The sequence below is a fragment of the Schistocerca gregaria genome, chromosome 7, assembly GCF_023897955.1.
Source record: "Schistocerca gregaria isolate iqSchGreg1 chromosome 7, iqSchGreg1.2, whole genome shotgun sequence".
Classification (NCBI taxonomy): Eukaryota; Metazoa; Arthropoda; class Insecta; order Orthoptera; family Acrididae; genus Schistocerca; species Schistocerca gregaria.
In genome coordinates this window covers 515,156,121-515,177,803 of record NC_064926.1, presented here as the reverse complement: position 1 = coordinate 515,177,803, position 21,683 = coordinate 515,156,121, and the positions used below count along the sequence as shown (strand labels likewise).

Genomic DNA, 21,683 nt, shown 5'->3' with positions numbered 1-21,683 from the left:
TGAGTCATACCGTAGTTGATACGAACACCGAGGAAGGATGTTATTAGGTCAGAAAAAACTCCGGTAGAGTAAATTAGGTACGTTTCGATATATTCTGTTTTAATTACATCAGTAACTACATCTTCTGACTATTAGTGAGACCACTGGTGCAGTATTACCGTATATTAGGTGATATATTTCAGCTACGAACACCTTTGAAGCTTAGACGTGTATGTGGTGTGATGGGGTGACAGGTATATCTAATCACATTCCAACTAAGCGTTGGAGCCAAAGTTTTTGTGTCACTAGCAGATTAGTGATACACCGTATTGGCCATTTACTTACAGATTATGGGGTTTGGTGGTGGAACTAATGACTTCAACCACAGTTGCTTCATATGACACTATAACATCACTATTACTCGTAAGGGATAGGACGAGAGTAGAGGAAGAAAAAAAGAGGACGAAACAGTCCTCAGCCTCAGACATCAATCATTCAGATGGATCTCGTTTATCTCTAAAGGTTTAACAATCGCGATAACAAACCGTATTTCACAACGACGAGATAACAAGTATTGTGTATTGGATTTGAGATATCGTCATGTTTCTTCCACTGACAAGTTATGTTCCTGGTTCAAGAATTTTAGTTTCTGCGCCAATGTCAAGAATAAACATATTCTTGAAATTGGAGCACAAACGAGAAAAAATGGCTATTCACGTTTAATGTTTCAATTTGTATACCACATTTATACTTTTAAATTCTTGTATATAAACTAAATTTGTGTTTAAAGATAAATTTATGAGTTCCCGATGTAACGCAATTTCGCTACAATCAATATCTGATGACAACTTACTTTATCACCACACTGTCCGAAGAGCGTTCAGTAAGTGATGCAAGAAATGTTACTCGGTCAATTTCGTTGAAAAATGTGGAATTTTTTGTTCGACACCATGGAATAATCCCGCTTCAGCCCATATATCTTCCCTGGGTGGTGGCGCTACAGGTAGCCTTCGAAGGGGCTTCTGTAGCGGAGGTGTGATCCAGGCAGAGAGCTGTGACTGATTTCCTTTCTGTGGAAAACCAGAGCATGACAGAAATTCATAGGCGCTTGCCTAACGTCTACGGAAACTTGCAAGTGAGCAAAAGCAAAGTGAGTCGTTGGGCCAGGCGTGTGTCGTCATCGCAACTAGATCGCTCAAACCTTTCCCATCTCCCGCGTGCTGGCCGGCCTCGAACAGATGCGACTCATTCGGTATTGGAATGTACAGACAGTCTGACTGGAGGTGATCTAAGGATCACAATCAGACACCTCGCTGCAAAACTGGACATCTTTGTTGGTAGACACACTCGTCCATAAGTTGGCGTACTCAAAAGTGTGTGTCAGAGGGTTCGTCGCAGCATAATAGAAGACCATAAAGAGCAAAGGCTAACGCGTTATGATGCTGATGTTGACAGTTTTTTGTCGAGCATCGTCAAGGGCCATGACGCATAAGTTCATCTCTTAGGGACGGAAATAAAACGGCAATTCGTGGAGTTAATCACACCGCCTCCTCCGACCAAAAATTTCAGAGCCACACCGTCAACCGGCAAAATCATGACGACCGTCTGCTGGGACTCTGAAGGGGCTATTCTGTTCGATGTTCTTCCTGTCGGTGCAACGTTCAACTCCGAAGTTATTATGCTACCCTCAGGACATTGAGTAAACAATTTAAATGTGCTCCTCGCTCAAAAATTCAAACGAACTTCTTTTTCTCCATGACAATGTAAGGTTTCAAACAAGTCTGCGCACCCGATAGGAGCTCACAAAACTCCATTGGGTTGTTCTTCTTCATCCACCCTAAATCCGGGATCTCACACCTTCCGACTCCCATCCGTTTGGCCCCTCGAAGGACGTAGTACGTGGTTAACAGGGAGATTATTGATACAGGAAGACGTTGGTTTCGACGCCGACCAATAGTGAGGGCGTACGGGCCTCCCAGTAAGGTGCCATAGTCCATCACATTCAGCGGAGATTATTTTGAAGAATATGATTTTGTAGCCAAAAGAGTGATGAAACAAAGTAAACAAAGCCCCGGGAATATATAACACTTCATTAGAACTTCTATCAGCCTTGGGAGAGCCAGCCCCGACAAAACTCAACCATCTGGTGAGCAAGATGTATGAGACAGGCGAAATACCGTCAGACTTCAAGAAGAATATGATAATTCCAGTCTCAAAGAAAGCAGGTGTTGACAGATGTGAAAATTACCGAACTATCTGTTTAATAAGTCACGGCTGCAAAATACTAACGCGAATTCTTTACAGACGAATGGAAAAACTAGTAGAAGCCAACCTTGGGGAAGATCAGTTTGGATTCCGTAGAAATATTGGAACACGTGAGGCAATACTGACCCTACGACTTATTTTAAGTGCTAGGTTAAGGAAAGGCAAACCTACGTTTCTTAGAGAAAGCTTTTGACAATTTTGACTGGAATACTCTCTTTCAAATTCTGAAGGTGGCAGGGGTAAAATATAGGGAGCGAAAGGCTATTTACAATTTGTACAGTAACCAGATGGCAGTTTTAAGTGTCGAGGGGCATGAAAGGGAAGCAGTGGTTGGGAAGGGAGTGAGACAGGGTTGTAGCCTCTCCCCGATGTTATTCAATTTGTATTTTGAGGAAGCAGTGAAGGAAATAAAAGGAAAATTCGGAGTAGGTATTAAAATCCATGGAGAAGAAATAAAAACTTTGAGGTTTGCCGATGACATTGTAATTCTGTCAGAGACAGCAAAGGATTTGGAAGAGCAGTTGAACGGAATGGATAGTGTCTTGAAAGGAGGATATAAGATGAACATCAACAAAAGCAAAACGAGGATAATGGAACGTAGTCGAATTAAGTCGGGTGATGCTGAGGGAATTAGATTAGGAAATGACACACTTAAAGTAGTAAAGGAGTTTTGCTATTTGGGGAACAAAATAACCGATGATGGTGGAAGTAGAGAGGATATAAATTGCAGACTGTCAATGGCAAAGAAAGCGTCTCTGAAGAAGAGAAATTTGTTAACATCGAGTATAGATTTGAGTATCAGGAAGTCGTTTCTGACAGTATTTGTATGGAGTGTAGCCATGTATGGAAGTGAAACATGGACGATAACTAGTTTGGACAAGAAGAGAATAGAAGCTTTCGAAATGTGGTGCTACAGAAGAATGCTGAAGATTAGATGGGTAGATCACATAACTAATGAGGAGGTATTGAATAGGATTGGGGAGAAGAGAAGTTTGTGGCACAACTTGACTGGAAGAAGGCATCAGTTGGGAGGACATGTTCTGTGGTATCAAGGGATCATCAATGTAGTACTTCAGGGCAGCGTGGAGAGTAAAAATCGTAGAGGGAGACCAAGAGATGAATACACCAAGCAGATTCAGAAGGATGTAGGTTGCAGTAGGTACTGGGAGATGAAGAAGCTTGTACAGGATAGAGTAGCATGGAGAGCTGCATCAAACCAGTCTCAGGACTAAAGACCATAACAACAACATGATTTTGTAGCCAAAAGAGTGAGGAATACTATGATGTATTGGAATGCTAAATAAAATCAACCTATAATTTGAAATCATTTTGACTATTATTCGACCGCGACTGTCTCAAGAAATATGTGAAGGTCTTTTTTAAAGTACCGCTACCAATCACAAACTATGATAACTGTTGTATTATTTATTCGAGAGAATGCCTCATCTTCGTGCTAAATGGCTTTACAAAAACAATTCCACGATAAGATGTTAATAGTCTTTTCATAAAGATAACCGCAGAATTTATGAAAAGACTATGTAACATCATATAATCTTATCGTGAAATTGTTTTTGTAATGCCGTATAGCTTGAAGATGAGGTATTCCCTCGAAACTTATATCAAAATAAATAAATAGTACAATAGTTAACAAAGTTTTTGACGCGTAACGGTAATTAAAAAAAAATTTACAAAATTAACCTGTTTTCATAAAAACAAAGTGTTGCATTACGTACTGAACGACCCTCGTACAAAATCACCAGACACAATACACTGTTTATTGAATAACTGCGATGACACAGTAGCCCGGTCGTTACTCATCGAATAACTCTGCACTGCGTGACTGCTGTCTGCTTGCAGATGGCTGCGCTCCTCGCTTTGGTGCCGTTACTGTGCGTGGCCGCCGTGGTGGGGGAACCCAGCTGTTCGCTACCGCCTGCCTCGGAAGAGGAGCTCAACGTCCCTACCGTGAGTAGCTCTTTGTCTGCTGCCACTAAATAACAACACCCACAACTATGTGAATAAAACAGTCAGTCACTTGTTTATTTTCCCACTACAAGCTTGACAACTTCCTGTGAAGCAACACGTAAACATAACATGTTGTGAAATAAGTAGCAGCAGGCAGCATCTTTTCGGTTTCACTTCCCTTCAAAGACGAAACGTATCCTAGTTTGCACTTTGTCTGTTTTTGTTAAAAGTCTTCTCAGCTACACACTATCACAGTTCTCCGCCTGAAGATCATGGCTTGAGCAACCTAAACTTACATTGGTAAAATAAACACGTAACTGACGCAGTAAACTTTTTTATTTATAAAATTGTGTCCTAGGAGGAATGGTCAGTTTTCGGGGATATTTGAAGAACGATCAATTGAAGAAAAAGGTCTAGTAATACATACCTTTAGACTTCTGAGCATTTCCTCGTCTCCGATAATGTGAAAAAAATCTCTTCTACCACAGTCTCGCAGCTTTTCACACTTTGAGAGAAGATAGTATGAAGAGACGGGTTTCACACTAATAAAGATCAACAATTAGTTGTAGCTCTTATGGTATGCTAATAGGACGGCACGTTTACTACAAACTTTTTTTCTTGTTCATAGTATCGAAGAAGAAAAAGTACTCATATCTCTCAAGGTGTCCCGTTTAGAGTCCGTGTTTACTAGATTTTTTTTTGCACCAAATGATGATTCCTGTCATATCTCTGAATATTGACTGTTCTTGATGGGACAGCCTGTACTTAGTAACAGTTGCATACCTCATGTTGGCGTCCTTATGACAGAAATATTCAACCTTCACTATTACACACTCAGAAGTTTCGTATCAGAAATGTTTGAAATGTAATTATTTTTGAAACTTTCAAAGAAGGTAGCTTTAAAGAGTTTGTCTCTTCTGATTACTAAGACCTTTTTAAGCCGTCAACAGCGATATACAGCTACGATATTTATAAAAGCCTTGTTCAGTTGGTACATATTCCCTTTTCTCACATTATGGACGTTCCTGACAGTGATAAAGAAAATACACTGAAAAAAAGGTCATAAATTTTACACAATGGTAGACCGATGTGGTGAATATTGAGATAAAACGAATGAACCATTTTTAGATGTAACACTGCATAATTGCTTAAAAAGAATGTAATTGTGCAAATGGCGTATAATCTGAATAATAGCGAAATATCTTTTCAATAAGTCTTGTTTGTAACGAGTGATAAAGGCCAACCTCGCAGTGGGTCACATTAGGTGCCGGTGGCGTGAACAAAAACGCAAGGCATCACAGGTCCAGCAGCTTAATTTAGAAGAGTTAACTGTACGGGAGCGAAAACCTTACACTCTCCTATTGTTGCCTACAGACACTAATACGAGACTGCCTCAGCATAAACCATGCCGTAACCGGAAACACTCTCAATAAAAAATGGTTCAAATGGCTCTAACCACTACGGGACTTAACATCTGAGGACATCAGTCCCCTAGACCTAGAACTACTTTAACCTAACTAACCTAAGCACAACACACACATCCATGGCCGAAGCACGGTTCGAACCTGCGACCGTAACAGCAGCGCGGTTCAGGAATGAAGCACCTTGAGCCGCTCGGTCACAGCGGCCGGCTTGTCACAGCAGTCGGTGTTGTTTCTGAGAAGATATCTTCAGGACACTGAAGAGAGTTGTAATATGCAATGACCATGCCGTAGAACACAGAGTGATGCAGCAACGAAATACGTACACTTTTACCACAGTCATGGACTGTGCGGCTGGTCCCGGCGGAGGTTCGAGTCCTCCCTTGGGCATGGGTGTGTGTGATTGTCCTTAGGATAATTTAGGTTAAGTAGTGTGTACGCTTAGGGACTGATGACATCAGCAGTTAAGTCCCATAAGATTTCACACACTTTTTTTTACCACAGTCTGTTCTGTTAGTGTACTGTACAGCAAGTAACAAATGCACAACTCTTCATTAGCAGTTATTGTTCAGAATATCGACCAGTACAATCACTGTAGAGTGTACAGCGAGGCACCACTCACTATCTCACACTCTCAAGAATTACAGGAGTTTGCCGTACTATTGCCACGGCTGCGATAATCCTTTTCACATGATCCCAGAAGAAAATTCGGGTCATTTCTGGTGTCCAAGCACGCCATGGAACAGAACCAATCCATTGTCGTTCGTAGTGTGCTACAGTGTGGTTCATAACATCGATCGCGAAGTATGCCCCGTCATGCTGAAGTCACATAAGTTGACAAATTCACAGCGTCACATCTGCACTTTCGTGCACTATTCTGTTGACCGTTTTTTTCAGTGCAACACAGATACTAAACTATCTAGGTCAAGAAACCAAAAGAAATACAATAAATTTGTAATGAGCCGGAGACCCTGCGTTTCTGATACTGATATCTAACTACTCAGAAGGTTCCACAATGAGATTTTCACTCTGCAGCGGAGTGTGCGCTGATATGAAACTTCCTGGCAGATTAAAACTGTCTGCCCGACCGAGACTTGAAGTCGGGACCTTTGCCTTTCGCGGGCAAGTGCTCTACCAACTGACCTACCGATGCACGACTCACGCCCGGTACTCACAGCTTTACTTCTGCCAGTATCCGTCTCTTACCTTCCAAACTTTACAGAAGCTCTCCTGCGAATCCTGCAGAACTAGCACTCCTCATTCTGGAAACATTCCCCAGGCTGTTGCTAAGCTATGTCTCCGCAGTATCCTTTCTTTCAGGAGTGCTAGTTCTGCAAGGTTCGCAGGAGAGCTTCTGTAAAGTTTGGAAGGTAGGAGACGAAGTACTGGCAGAAGTAAAGGTGTGAGGACAGGTAGCTCAGTTGGTAGAGCACTTGCCCGCGAAAGGCAAAGGTTCTGAGTTCGAGTCTCCGTCCGGCACACAGTTTTAATCTGCCATGAAGTTTCATATCAGCGCACACTACGCTGCAGAGTGAAAATCTCATTCTGGAAACATCCCCAAGGCTGTGGCTAAGCCATGTCTCCGCAGTATCCTTTCTTTCAGGAGTGCTAGTTCTGCAGGGTTCGCAGGGGAGCTTCTGTAAAGTTTGGAAGGTAGGAGACGGATACTGGCAGAAGTAAAGCTGTGAGTACCGGGCGTGAGTCGTGCTTCGGTAGCTCAGTTGGTAGAGCACTTGCCCGCGAAAGGCAAAGGTCCCGAGTTCGAGTCTCGGTCGGGCTCACAGTTTTAATCTGCCAGGAAGTTTCATACTCAGAAGTTGTCCTTTAACAATTTCTCAAATTTGTCGTTGGAGTTCTGGTTCACCGTGTGTATTCGTAGTTTGGAATATACGGTAGTCAGGTAGTTATGGATTTAACCTGACGATAAAATTAATCTAGCAATCGTTTAGAAGATATGATTTGCACATAAAAGGCAGACAATGGTGAGAAATGCAAATTAAGAGATCCCGTAGAAACAATCAGTTGCCAACATGTAACTCAAGTGAATACAATGTGAACATTTGTCTAACGAAGTTGAAGTAACACAGTGCTATCAGGAACGACCTCCCGTTGCAAGCTGTGTAACGGCGTTTGTGGATTCCCTGTGACGGGCTGGCTCCTCTGCAGGCGAGGATGGACCGGTACGTGCAGTTCCAATACGAGGCGCCGGACATCCAGCGGCTGGGCTGCTACGTCCTCACTCAGTCGCCTGGAGAGAATCCGTACGAACTCAACATCAACGGCAGCTTCAGCAGGCAGCCTGAGTAAGTACACAGTAGTCACAACACCACGTTTGAGGCACCATGAGAATACGCCACCTGTTACACCATTTCTTACGAGGAAACCCCTTTAGTGCGAGATCGCAAGTTCAATCTTTAGTAAGGCTCATTTGCCACTGTTTAGGAGCGAGCTAGACAATGAGTGTGCGGGAGGGGCAGAGAAAACAAAATTGGCATCGTCATCATCGTCAAAATGTTCAAAATAAACCATTAACTTTGACCATGAACGCCGAATGAAAAATGGTGCATCACAGTGACCACAAAGCTTCGCACCATCAAGATCGAATACGAACTTTTTTCCCTTGGGAGATCCTAACCATATAGAATGTTGAGATAGGTATCCACTCTTAAAGCCTGCATAAAGAATCATGTTGGTGTAATGGGATGATGAGAACTGATGGAATGTGACGACACGCAGCCGAATGCAAAACAGTCTGTTTCTTAAATGACTATAAACTATAAAATGGTTCAAATGGCTCTGAGCACTATGCGACTTAACATCTGTGGTCATCAGTCGCCTAGAATTTAGAACTAATTAAACCTAACTATCCTAAGGACGTCACACACATCCATGCCCGAGGCAGGATTCGAACGTGCGATCGTAGCAGTCGCGCGGTTCCGGACTGAGCGCCTAGAACCGCGAGACCACCGCGGCCGGCTATAAATTATATTATCGTACTACCTGTAGCTACGCCTTAAAAGATAGCCAGTGTCACTAAAGGCTCCACGACAAACATACACAAGGTGAATTTGTCCAGTGTTTCCAGGTGGTATGAAATGCAACGTCGCACACTTTTTGGGAGGGACAGTTTGCCTTAAAGGAATATGATTTTTATACGCAGACTATGAATCAGGCAAATGTAAGTTATTTTGACCACCTATTGGCCAAAAGCGGTGCTGATCCCATAGTTGTAGTTCTTTCACGCCAATTTCGCCACTCTTGCTTGTGTAACGTAAACATTCGCTATTGCCATTGTAAGATCACGCACACAAGAATGAATCTTGGAGGCAGAACATACAACTTCCCGCAGCGCAGCAAATAACTTTCGAGCCAATTAATGTGCAGATTATCTGCCGTTATAACTTTATACGAATGCATTAAATCATTGATGTTAGTCGATCTTGACAGAACTCATTTGGTAACTCTGATTTCCTGATTTACTTTCAATGCACTTCCTCTTGAAATCTCGATTGGTCCGAGTTGAAACCAAATTACTTACTGAGCGATGGGATACGTTTATTTATCTCATATACTAATTTTTGGGCGGATTCCTCGGTTTGTCGTGCATCATGAAGTCTATTTTTTGTTTGAAATTTCGTTAAGTCTTCCAATTCAGTTGAAAACAATAGACTGACTGGGTGAGATCAAGATATGTGAACACAAAATAAGCAGTCTTGTATATGCGGATGACTTAGTTGTGATGGCAGATTCGATTGAAAGTTTGCAAAGTAATATTTCAGAGCTAGATCAGAAATGTAAGGACTATGGTATGAAGATTAGCATCTCCAAAACGAAAGTAATGTCAGTGGGACAGAGATATAAACGGTCTGAGTGTCAAATAGGAGGAACAAAGGTAGAACAGGTGGACGGTTTCAAGTACTTAGGATGCACATTCCCACAGGATGGAAACATAGTGAAAGAGCTGGAAGCGAGGTGTAGCAGAGCTAATGAAGTGAGCGCTCAGCTACGATCTATTCTCTTCTGCAAGAAGGAAGTCAGTACCAAGACTAAGTTATGTGTGTATCGTTCAATCTTTCGAGCAACTTTGTTGTATGGGAGTGAAAGCTGAGTGGATTCAGGTTACCTTATCAACAAGGTTGAGGTTACGGATATGAAAGTAGCTCGGATGATTGCAGGTACTAGTAGATGGGAATAATGGCAGGAGGGTGTCCACAATGAGGAAATCAAAGAAAAACTGGGAATGAACTCTATAGATGTAGCAGTCAGGGCGAACAGGCTTAGATGGTGGGGTCATGTTACACGCATGGGAGAAGCAAGGTTAGCCAAGAGACTCATGGGTTCAGCAGTAGAGGGTAGGAGGAGTCGGGGCAGACCAAGGAGAAGGTACCTGGATTCGGTTAAGAATGATTTTGAAGTAATAGGCTTAACATCAGAAGAGGCACCAATGTTAGCACTGAATAGGGGATCAGGGAGGAATTTTATAAGGGGGCTATGCTCCAGACTGAACGCTGAAAGGCATATCAGTCTTAAATGATGATGATGATTAATGAAATGTCGTGTGGCTAGGGCCTCCCGTCGGGTAGACCGTTCGCCTGGTGCAAGTCTTTCGATTTGACGCCACTTCGGCGACTTGCGTGAGGATGGGGATGAAATGATGATGATGAGGGCAACACAACACCCAATCCCTGAGCGGAGAAAATCTCCGACCCAGCCGAGAATCGAACCCGGGACCTTAGGATTGACATTCCGTCACGCTGACCACTCAGCTACCGGGGCCGGACATGATGATGATGATTCCAATTCAGTAGCACTGTTTGAAGTTATGAAGCCATCCACTGCTTCCCTCGCATCACGTAGTAGGTCCCTGTCAAACAAACACAGTAAAATGTACTGAGGGCCCTTGAAAGACACAAACACAAGTACGCCCTGTGCTTTCTTGAATATCGCTAGTTTTCTGATGCACTACACGGTGGTACTGACGCTGAGCGTACTTACTCGAAATTGGTTCGTAATTGGTTCTTTACTACGCTGCGGATGATGTTCCATGTACATAATTAAGTTTAGTACCCGCTGTGGCTAAGCCATGTCTCCGCAATATCCTTTCTTTCAGGACTGCTAGTTCTGCAAGGTTCGCAGGAGAGCTTCTGTAAAGATTGAAAGGTAGGAGACGAGGTACTGGCAGAACTAAAGCTGTGAGTACCGGCCGTGAGTCGTCCTTCGGTAGCTCAGTTGGTAGAGCACTAGCCCGCGAAAGGCGAAGGTCCCGAGTTCGAGTCTCGGTCGGGCACACAGTTTTAATCTGCCAGGAAGTTTCATACCAGCGCACACTCCGCTGCAGAGTGAAAATCTCATTCTGGAAGTTTAGTACCCGCTTCTTGGACAACGATTGTCCTTTACTTCATTTCCCAGGAGAAGGGAGCTGAGGATCCCTGCCCGACAAGGATGATGAACGACATGTTTCAACATCACTTTCACTTTAGAAGCACGCATCATCATCATTGTACAGCTCATGTACATTGTCCGCACAATCGATCGTAAATGACACCACACACTCCACCCACTCGTCTGGTAGAAACACCAATATTTCATGTGCCTCTTCTTTCTTACTGTGAGAAATTTCTCGTATTCCTTCTTCACGAGATATCAACTTCGCCAACTATTGTAGACATATTGCAATGTTTGCCATGCTTATCGTCGCCATTTCTCTGCTTTCTATCAACGCCATTAGTGATGTTGCACTGTTGTGATTTGTTAGTTGATTAAGCAGTTCAACCACGCATAGCAGCCTCATACTACGCTCACCATTACATACCTCCAGTCCCGCCCCTTGTTTCAGTTAACAGTCATTACTGTAGTTGCATGGTAGGAAATACGTCGGTCTTCGAAGTGGCCTTTTGCGAGCTCGCACTCAACGGGTCCCTTGTTACTACACTGGGTGAGTCGCATAGTAGAAACAGCTATTCGAGATATCGAAGCGATATTTTGGGTATGTGATAGTATGCAAAGGGGTGCGTAATTCTGTTTCATGTTTAACACTCCTAGCTTTTGTACCAGCCGGTATATTGAAGCAAGTGTTTTTTTATGGAAAGATATACTATTTTATGGTATTTGAAAGTCCTCGCAAAAATAATGTATGCTGCATATTGCCCAGAACAACCACCTCTGGCCGTAATAACCGCCTTGATACGCCTGGGCATTGAGTCAAACGAAGATGGCGTACACAGGTACAGCTGCCCATGCAATTTCAACACGATACCACAGTTCATCAAAAGTAGTAACTCGCGTATTGGGACGAGCCAGTTTCTCGGCCACCATTGACCAGACGTTTTCAGTTGGTGATAGTTCTGGAGAATGTGCTGGCCAGGGCAGCAGTCGAACATTTCCTGTACCCAGAAAGGCCCGTACAGGACCTGCAACATGCGGTCGTGCATTATCCTGCTGAAATGTAGCATCCTTTCATTACTAATCATATCTCCTCACCTAATCTCTCAGGACTATTCTGCACCACAATATTTCAAAAGCTTCTGTTCTCTTCAGCATTGTAGTGTTTATCTTCCTCAGTTCACTCGCATACTGGGCTGCTCTACATACAGATACTTCCGGAAAGGATTTCCTCATACTTAAATTCGATGTTAACATGTTTTACCTTTTACAGATGCTATTATTGTTATTGACAGTCTGCATTTTACATCGTCCGTTACTTTTATACTCAAACATCATCTGATGTGTTACGTAGTGTCTCATTTCCTAATCTAATTCCTTCAGCATTTCCTTATATTCGACTACTTTCTACTACCACTTTTGTTGATGTTAATTTTATAAGCATTTGTAACACACAACTCAAATGCTATTCTAAGATGTTTGCTGTCTCTGACAGAATAACAGTGTCATGAGCAACCTTCAAAATTTTAATTTCTTCTCTCTCTTCTTCAATTTTTGATTTCCTGAACATTCTGCTTTGTGTGCAGATAGAATAACATGGAGGGTAAAGTACAGGCCATTTTGGCTCCCTTCTCAGATACTTTCTTATGTAGTATAGGTAATCGCACTGTCCATGTACTTTATCACCGCTCTATTAAGAATGTGAAAGAGTGTATTTCGGTCAACACTGTCCAAAGTTTTCAAAAAATGTGTATTGGGAATGTACGGATGCCTTTTGTGTAAATGTATTGGTAAATTACACTTTTAGTATGTCGTTGTATTCGATCTATGCTCTTGAGACCACAATAATACGCTCATTCATATTTTTAAAAAAAATTTAAAAAAATTGAACTGTCATGTATGGCTTCATGGAAATGCTACATGATAATACCTTCATTATCCTTTTTTCAGTTTTCCTGTGTCAGCTAAAGTAGAATTCAAAGGAAATCGAATGATCAAAGTTTACGAGGGAAAATGTAAGTATGTGTTAATATGCTATTCTTAATACGTTAAATGTTATACACAAAAATTTAATTTGTTGCTACTGTAACGATTGTTGTAAAGCAGAACTAAACACACATTACTTATAGTCCAAAAAAGTTGATTGTTACTCACGGACAAAAGAGACGATAGTCAAACAGACTACATCTTCTTGAAGTTGAATAACAAAATGTTCTCACAATTATTGACATTACTCAAAGTTTATAATCCTACGTTACACCAGAACTTATAAATTTAGTTACAAAAGCATACCCTTGTTACATTCCCGACCTATGGAGCTACCAGAGATCAACAGTGATAGACCAGCGCTCCTCTCCTATTAAATTCGCTCTTGCATTCCTCAGATATACGTATTGCAAGTAGATTTATTCGAACTGCAGTTTCTCCAAAGTTTGAGATAAGCCAAATGTGGATATGCCACACTAGATTGTCATGTCAGAGTAGTTATATTGAAAGTTTAATATATTGTATCAGTTTGTTCAGATCTTCACTCAAAAAGTTGAAGTATTACGTATTCCCAACCGCACCATACAACAACCATGTCATTTGTAAGTGCTATAAATACTTACATCGAAAAACAGAGACGCTACAAGTAACGTACACTGCAAAGATGAACTTACTTGTTATGCAGACAAAGGAAAAGTTGAATGATTCTGTCAGTCTCTAGCTCAACTTTCGATACTGTCCCGGAAAAAAATTATTCTCCGAACTACTTTACATGTATATCATAAATAACTTTCACAAAAATGCATTGTAATTTAAGTAAAAAATAAAAAAGTATGAGAAATTATTGTTATAATCATATGTTAATATTAGTTTTCAAGTAGATCTCAGTACTAATATTCTGTCCTCGGTTGTCATTTCAGGGGACAAAGAGTTTAGTGGGGAATACAACGTGGTGTATGGAGACAAGGACATATTCATTGATCACTTCTGCTATTTGGGACATGGTGAGTCTATGCGTTACACACTTACTAAGATATGGAAAACTTTGTCCGCCCATTGCCGTTATCTTTGGATAATGTGTAAGTCTGAAACGAGGTACGACAATTACCTGTCTATAAGCCAGTTGCTTTGCATATGCACGCTGCTCTTCATCATTTGTCAGACGTATACGTTTAGGGCAAATATTTCGTTGGAAATAAATATGATGAGATACTGCCAGTAGCATGTCGAAAACAGGACAGAAATTACTTTAAAAATAGAGGTATCAATTGGTTGGTAGATGTTAGGACCTTCTGGATTCAAATAAGGCATAAATTAATTCGTTTTCAGTCAAAAGTTGCAGTAAATACCAAAACTCATCAAAAGTGCAATTTCTTTAATAGATGCAGTAACATACCACAGAGAAGCATAGTTCAGATGAATCAAATAATATCGTTAACTATTTCAATTGTTTACAATCCAATTTGCAAGGAGTAAACGGTTTTCAAACCAAGATTGTTACAAACGTTGCTCTTCATCCACGAACGATGGAACTGCATTAGTTATTTCACGACTGTTAGTAACACTTTTCGAAAAGTGGGCGATGGAACCTTCAGCTATCGTGACACATCTCATACACTGTCTGAAGATCATATATTGCGTCCACGAATTTCAGTCAAGGCGAAAATAACTTTTTAACAATTCGTAGCATAATTGGTTGGTAACTCTAGTGGGAGAAGTTCCCAAATTGCCAGTTTGTTGGAACTTCCAGATCATGTTTCGCCACCCCGTTGGAGAAAGAGGACCTCTCCGTATTCCTTTAGAGCTTCGATACACGCTAAGAGAAGCACCATTACGGTTGTTGTTTTGATACAACAACTGTAAGAGCAAAGTCCTGCTCGCCTTGTCAAGACGCATTTTTACTGTCTGCAATAATTGTAATGGACATCGATGCATGAGCTTCAGCCCTACGTCACGATACCAGTACAGGCGCCTAACGGCAAATCATGACCCTGACGCTACTTAACAACGCCAATCTACAGCGAACACTGTGAACATCATTCCCACAACGTTTGGTGCCCTTACAGTATAAGGTTCCCGTATACACTAGTTCGAGTTTAATTGTAACCATCCTGTAGTATATTAGCAGCAAAAAGATAATAATAGATATATTAGTCATTGAATGATCAATACAGACTATAATAATAGTAATTACAAATGGTGTAGTAACGAATATATGAGATTTGAAATGTGCCATTGTACACACAGGAAGATAAAATTTCTACACCACGAAGATTACGTGCTACAGACGCGAAATTGAACCGACAGGAAGACGATGCTGTGATATGCAAATGATTAGCTTTTTAGAGAATTCACATAAGTATGGCGCCGGTGGCGACACATACAACTTGCTGACATGAGGAAAGTTTCCAACCGATTTCTCATACACGAACAGCTGTTGACCGGCGTTGCCTGGTGAAACGTTGTTGTCATGCCTCGTGTAAGGAGGACAAATCACGTTTCCGACTTTGATAAAGTACGTATTGTAGCCTATCGCGATTGCCGTTTATCGTCCGCGACATTGCTGCTCACGTTGGTCGGGGTCCAATGACAGTTAGCACAATATTGAATCGGTGGGTTCAGGAGGGTAATACGGAACGCCGTGCTGGATCCCAACGGCCTCCTATCACTAGCAGTCGAGATGACAGGCATCTTATCTGCATGGCTGTAACGGATCGTCCAGCCACGTCTCGATCCCTGAGTCAACAGATAGGGACGTTTGCAAGACAACAACCATCTGCACGAACAGTTCGACGATGTTTGCAGCAGCATAGACTATCAGCTCGGAGACCATGGCTGCGGTTACCCTTGACGCTGAATCACACACAGGAGCGCCTACGATGCTGTACGCAACGACGAACCTGGGTGCACAAGTGGCAAAACGTCATTTTTTCGGATGAATCCAGATTCTGTTTACAGCATCATGATGGTCACATCCCTGTTTGGCGACATCGCGGAGTACGCATATTGGAAGCGTGTATTCGTCATGGCCATACTAGCGTATCACCAGGCGTGATGGTATGGGGTATTGGTTGTACGTCTCGGTCACCTCTTGTTCGCGTTGACGGCACTTTGAGCAGTGCAAGTTACATTTCATATTTGTTACGACCCGTGGCTCTACCCTTCCTTCGATCCCTGAGAAACCCTACATTTCAGCAGGATAATGCACGACCGCATGTTGCAGGTCCTGTACGGGCCTTTCTGGGGACAGGAAATGTTCGACTGCTGCCCTGGCCAGCACATTCTCCAGAACTCTCACCAACTGAAAACGTCTGGTCAATGGTTGCCGAGAAACTGGCTCGTCCCAATACGCGAGTTACTACTGCTCATGAACTGTGGTATCGTGTTGAAATTGCATGGGCAGCTTTACCTGTATACGCCATCTTCGTTTGACTCAATGTCCAGGCGTATCAAGGCCGTTATTACAGCCTGAGGTGGTTGTTCTGGGTAATGATTTCTCCGGATCCGTGCGCCCAAATTGCGTAAAAATGTATTCATATGTCAGTTCTAGTATAATATATTTGTCCAATGAATAGCCGTGTATCATCTGCATTTCTTCTTGGTGTAGCAATTTTAATGGTCAGTAGTGTACGTAACGCTTTCTTAAGTAATTTTATGGTTACCTTTCACTGTGAACAGCAACGTCAGGCACTGGTACACGTAATTTTTGGCATGTCAATAGAAGACAGGTAAGAGTATTGCCAGTAGGAGACACTAATACGCTTCGAATCCTGATTTGTCATACTAATTGAATTTGTAATGAAGTTTGATAAGGACGTTTGTATATCTCTGCACAGCAAGGGATTCATTCTTTATCCGAAGGACTGTGCAAAGAAATTAGCTGACTATCTCATTTAGATGACGCAGAGCGTATAGGCTGTGCATAATGTAACTGGCTTTAAGTTTCGTACTAAACAGCTTAACGCTATGCAACTGTTGTTCCATGTAGTGATCAGGATTTTCTAGTGCATAATGGCAAATTTTCAGTGAGTTTATTTAGCGTCCGATGGAACGAAAAACTGCGGACTCAGATGTTCCGGTACCACTTCTCTGGGAAACCTATAGCAGAGTCAGTTACTTGCAGGTAAGTTCGGAAGATTTAGGTTATACACAATACGGCGCTCCTAAGAATATAAATACAGATCGTGTTTGAAATCTTCCGACAAGATGATCTTTTAATATCCTCAGCATTCTCGTTTTGTTGGTTTGGAGAAGAGGACCAAACAGCGAGGTCATCGGTCCCATCGGATTAGGGAAGGGTGAGGAAGGAAATCGGCCGTGCCCTTTCAAAGAAATCATCCCGGCATTTGCCTGAAGTGATTTAGGCAAATCACGGAAAACCTAAATCTGGAGGGCCGGACGCGAGTTTGAACCGTCGTCCTCCCGGATGCGAGTCCAGTGTGCTAACCACTGCGCCGTCTACCTCGGTCCGTTTTGTTTTGACTTCTCTAAAGTTCTATGGTGTTCGGAACCGTTTAGAATAATTTTATAATAATCTCTTAGCTGACGTGATTCTTGAAGTTTTCTGTGCGTATAAAGTATTCCATGAAGTTTCTGGTTTGGAACGGACATCTTGTCACTGTATTTTGGCTGGAGATTGCTAGTGCCTGTATTTATACCCAAAATAGGCGCGGAGACGTACGCGATTAGTCAGCCATTACATGAGCGCCATCTGTTGAGTGACGGCCCTCTTCCAATATTTCTCCAGCTCTGGCTCGCAGGCACATACTTACAAGTGATGAGTCCGTATATCAGTAGAGGGCGTGTATATAGCATCACTGTTATGCACGTGCCTACACGCCACGGATGGAACAATATTCGAAGAGGGCGCTAAAAGCAACGGAGGGCGCTCATAAAGTCGTTCCCTATGCGCGTGCCTCTCTGCTCTAATTTTTGGTATAAAGTTAGTGAAAGCACTAGCATTCGCCAGTCTAAAACATAACAATAGCCAAAATGTCGTGACAAAATGTCGTCGTCATCTTGTTGGCTGGCATAGGATTTATTAGCTGTTTTGATAACGTTCAGACAGAAACACGTAAAATACTTTTCAGACGAACTTTATTTTATCCACCGCTCTGTAGATGATCTAGCACATCCGCAAACAAAGTAAATATCCTTATTTTATTGATAGTGTGAGAAGGATAGTCACTGCTGCCAACTGAATAAACAAAATTATTTGTTGCAGAAATGGCTCAAATCTTCACAACTGAGAAGAAACCTAGCGCTGGGCTGCTCGAGCGAATCTGGAAGGCCGTCGAAGAACATCCTGAAGTAGAAAAATCCAAATTCAAGGAAGTTGTCTGCTAATGCCATACTTGTTGCCAAATAAAAGTTTATGTAAGCAGTGTCCTAAATTTGTATTCTCTTTTTCCTACACTGAATTTCCTTCTATTGAGGATAAAGTATGCAGCTACAGGAACCAGCAAAAGAAAATCTTTACGCACATATTTCATAGATCATTAATGAAACTGAAAGGAATTACTTTTTTCAGGAACTGAGAACATATTTTGAAAATGACTGCGATAATCTATCAGCTTAAATATTATATTCTTATTGTAAATATACGCAGCTCCAATCGCTTTTCCTTAATTCTCACGTACCAGTAGACTCTCGAAGGCAGATTAATAAGACAGGTGCATTTTTGTAATAAAGCTTCATATTGTGAGTGACACGTCAACAAGGCCGCCCCCACAACATACCTATGACCCTGATGTTATTATCATCCTTAGATCTACTCACTTTCATTTAAGTAACTGTAGCACACTGAATTTTTCTTGTCCACCCCAGTAATCGACATCTGCATCTCCCACACTGGAGGCTCATCCCTGGGTTCCGTCTTGTCTCTGCTGCGGTATATACTCCACGAACATCTGATATTTTCGGGTCATTGACCCACTGCTGGGAGACTGTTAAAACTACTCTGAATCGAAGGATAATATCGATTAGTGTCGGGAAAGTAGAGAACATTGAGCTGGAACAGTTTTAATTGCCAAAATGACGTTCAACCACAACTACAATAAGATAAACAAATTTATATTTGACGATCCCGACTGTAAATAAAGCTACGGAACAGCATAGCTTTTTTGAAAAACTGACGAGCAAAGTTTGAGTAACATCTACTAAATAGGATGTTCCCAGGACATGGAACGTGATTTTTTTGAAATTCCTATGAGTCATTGTTCTCTAATATGACTACAGTAATGACATATTTTAAAATTAGCAGATTCTTAAAAATCTGTTAGTGGGTAGATAAACATTGTTTACTGGCACAATGAATACACTTAAAATGGATTCGTAGTTACTTACCACTGTGTACTTGTTGGATGGATAAATGAAACACTACAGCGAAATCTATCAAAAACAGTAATTTAAAACATCCTCTTTCCTTCGATTTTTGATACCAATATTTGCATTTGTAATTTTTGCAATAATAATGCGGAACAAACTAAAGAATTAGTCTATGTCTCAGTACAATATAAAATCATTCTTAACAACCACCTTATTACAGCACGTAAACTACCTTAAGGACGGCATTTAACATTTCTATTATATCCTGCCAAGTAAATTCACGTAAGCTGTCGTAGAGGACACAACTTAACACTGTTTATTTGATTAAGTAAAAATTCACATTTCTCTGATAAGAAACACCTTTTGACCCACATTTAAATCCAGGATCATATTTAAGTTCTTTACCTGAGTATTACTTATCCAAGTAAGCCTCCTCAGATTCGTACGAATCGTACCACAGAATCGAAGGATAATATCGATTAGTGTAGGAAAACTAGAAAGCGTTGAGGTGTAACTGTTTTAATTGTCAAAATCACCTTCAACCACAACTACAGTTAGATAAACAGGAAATTACAGGAAGACAAGAGCACCGAACCCTTTGCTGCTATCGGCCACCACATTTTTGACACACATGCTGACAAAGTTAGTGAGAATCTGATGTATCGTAGGACTATCACCTAAAGTGGTTAAATCACATCAGTTACCATATTTTAACTGCTATAATTCTATTTCTCTTCGAGTGTTCTTCACCATTGTTTACAACCGGAAACTTCATATCAACTGGAATACGCCCTGGTTGGAGAACGATTTAGATACGAAGTGCGGACTCCATATTTCAGTATGCAAAGGAGATCATCGTAATCTAGATCTAGACCATGGACAGTGAAGAGGAAGAAAACCGGAACGATATGGGATACTTGCTACATGGAACCGAAAGAGATGATGTAAAAATACTCTAAACAGCTTTGACGGTGTTGTCGAGGCAGCTCAGAAATATGCATCAGACAACCAGTATGCAGCGTGACTTTTCGAACAGCTGATCACCTACGTACACAGTACAAGAGTTACTGGAGGATGAGTACGTTTGGTTTAGAAAAGAAGCCAGAAATGTAGGTACGACACTTTCCTTTGGTAACGGAAGGTCGAACAAATAAAGCTCCGAAGATCAAATCATCTTCATAATATTTTCGATTGCATTCCCACGGAAATAAAATGTCTGACATAAGGGAGAAGGGTTTTTAAATACAGAACAAATCTATTTCTCTTAAACTTTTACTCTGTTATAGAGTAATTCTTAAAAAAAAGATATGTGGCCAGTTACAGTCCTGTTAATGCCCGGTATGCAGTCACATAAATACGTTTTATATTTTTTGAGAAATTGTTTGTTCGAATGACACGTTTCGTGCCATAACGTTTATCCTGGATATGATTTATGGAACTAAATAAAATCAAAAGTAAACATAAAAACCTTCTAGATTCTTAAATCGATTATAGTGTTGACTTTTAACGCTTGCATACTTGCATTTATCATTCCGCCGTTTACACGGGTTATTAATATACCAGCATTTCACATTTGAAATGGCTTTTCTCTCTCCGAATTCCAGATATTTCATTCCTCCAAGTTAATAATTGTTTTCCGTCAATTTGGTACTTATCAGGAGATCACGACGTCCTGTGTTCACGATGCTTGTCGTTTGATGAAAATTGTCGTCTAAATTGAGATGCTGGATGACGATGGTGGACGCTTTCGCTAATCTTTATTCCTGAGATGATCCAGTCTGGTTGCAATTTGCAGTGTATGGTAACTGAAGAAAACTTCACAAGCCAAAATCGCCCCAAAAGCATTCCATTAGATGATCGGTTTCGACAGAGTTACGCTATCATCATGGAACGTCATGCTTTTGAATTTTTACTACATATCACAAAATCCGATGCTGACAGCATAGCTCTGTCGAAACCTGTCATCCAATAAGGTGCCTCTTTAGCAATTTCGGCTTGAGAATCATTCTTCAGTTACCAGCTTTACTTATTCTATGTCAAGGGTGCCATAATCATATCGAGAGCTATATGTCGTCGCAACTTCAGCAACAAGTACGTATCGAAATGATCTATGGCATTTTTGGCTGGCGTACCCCATATGTGGTATTCAGCCGGCTGGTGCAATTCCTTCTGTCTGACACCAGTTCGACGTCTTCGCGTCTTTCTGATCAAGATGCTATGAACTGATTAGGATAACACAAAGACTGAGCCACCAAGCGAAGAAAATCTCCATCCAGCAACCAGGCTGGGAATCGAACCCGTGTCTCGGCTATTCAGATGCAGCGACACTAACAGTTGTACCACGAACTGTGGACATGT

General features: G+C 41.5%; 1 protein-coding gene across 1 annotated transcript in view; it reads left to right on the top strand.

Annotated features, from left to right (window-relative positions):
* LOC126281301 (uncharacterized) overlaps positions 1-18,391 on the top strand; it is a 29,356-nt gene extending 10,965 nt beyond the window's left edge. Inside the window, exons 2-6 of the mRNA XM_049980134.1 lie at positions 4,102-4,209; positions 7,797-7,933; positions 12,963-13,027; positions 13,919-14,002; positions 18,223-18,391. Coding sequence (XP_049836091.1) covers positions 4,102-4,209; positions 7,797-7,933; positions 12,963-13,027; positions 13,919-14,002; positions 18,223-18,344 — 516 coding nt within the window. The 3' untranslated portion in view covers positions 18,345-18,391. The remainder of the gene's footprint in view (positions 1-4,101; positions 4,210-7,796; positions 7,934-12,962; positions 13,028-13,918; positions 14,003-18,222) is intronic.
* Positions 18,392-21,683: the final 3,292 nt, after the last annotated feature.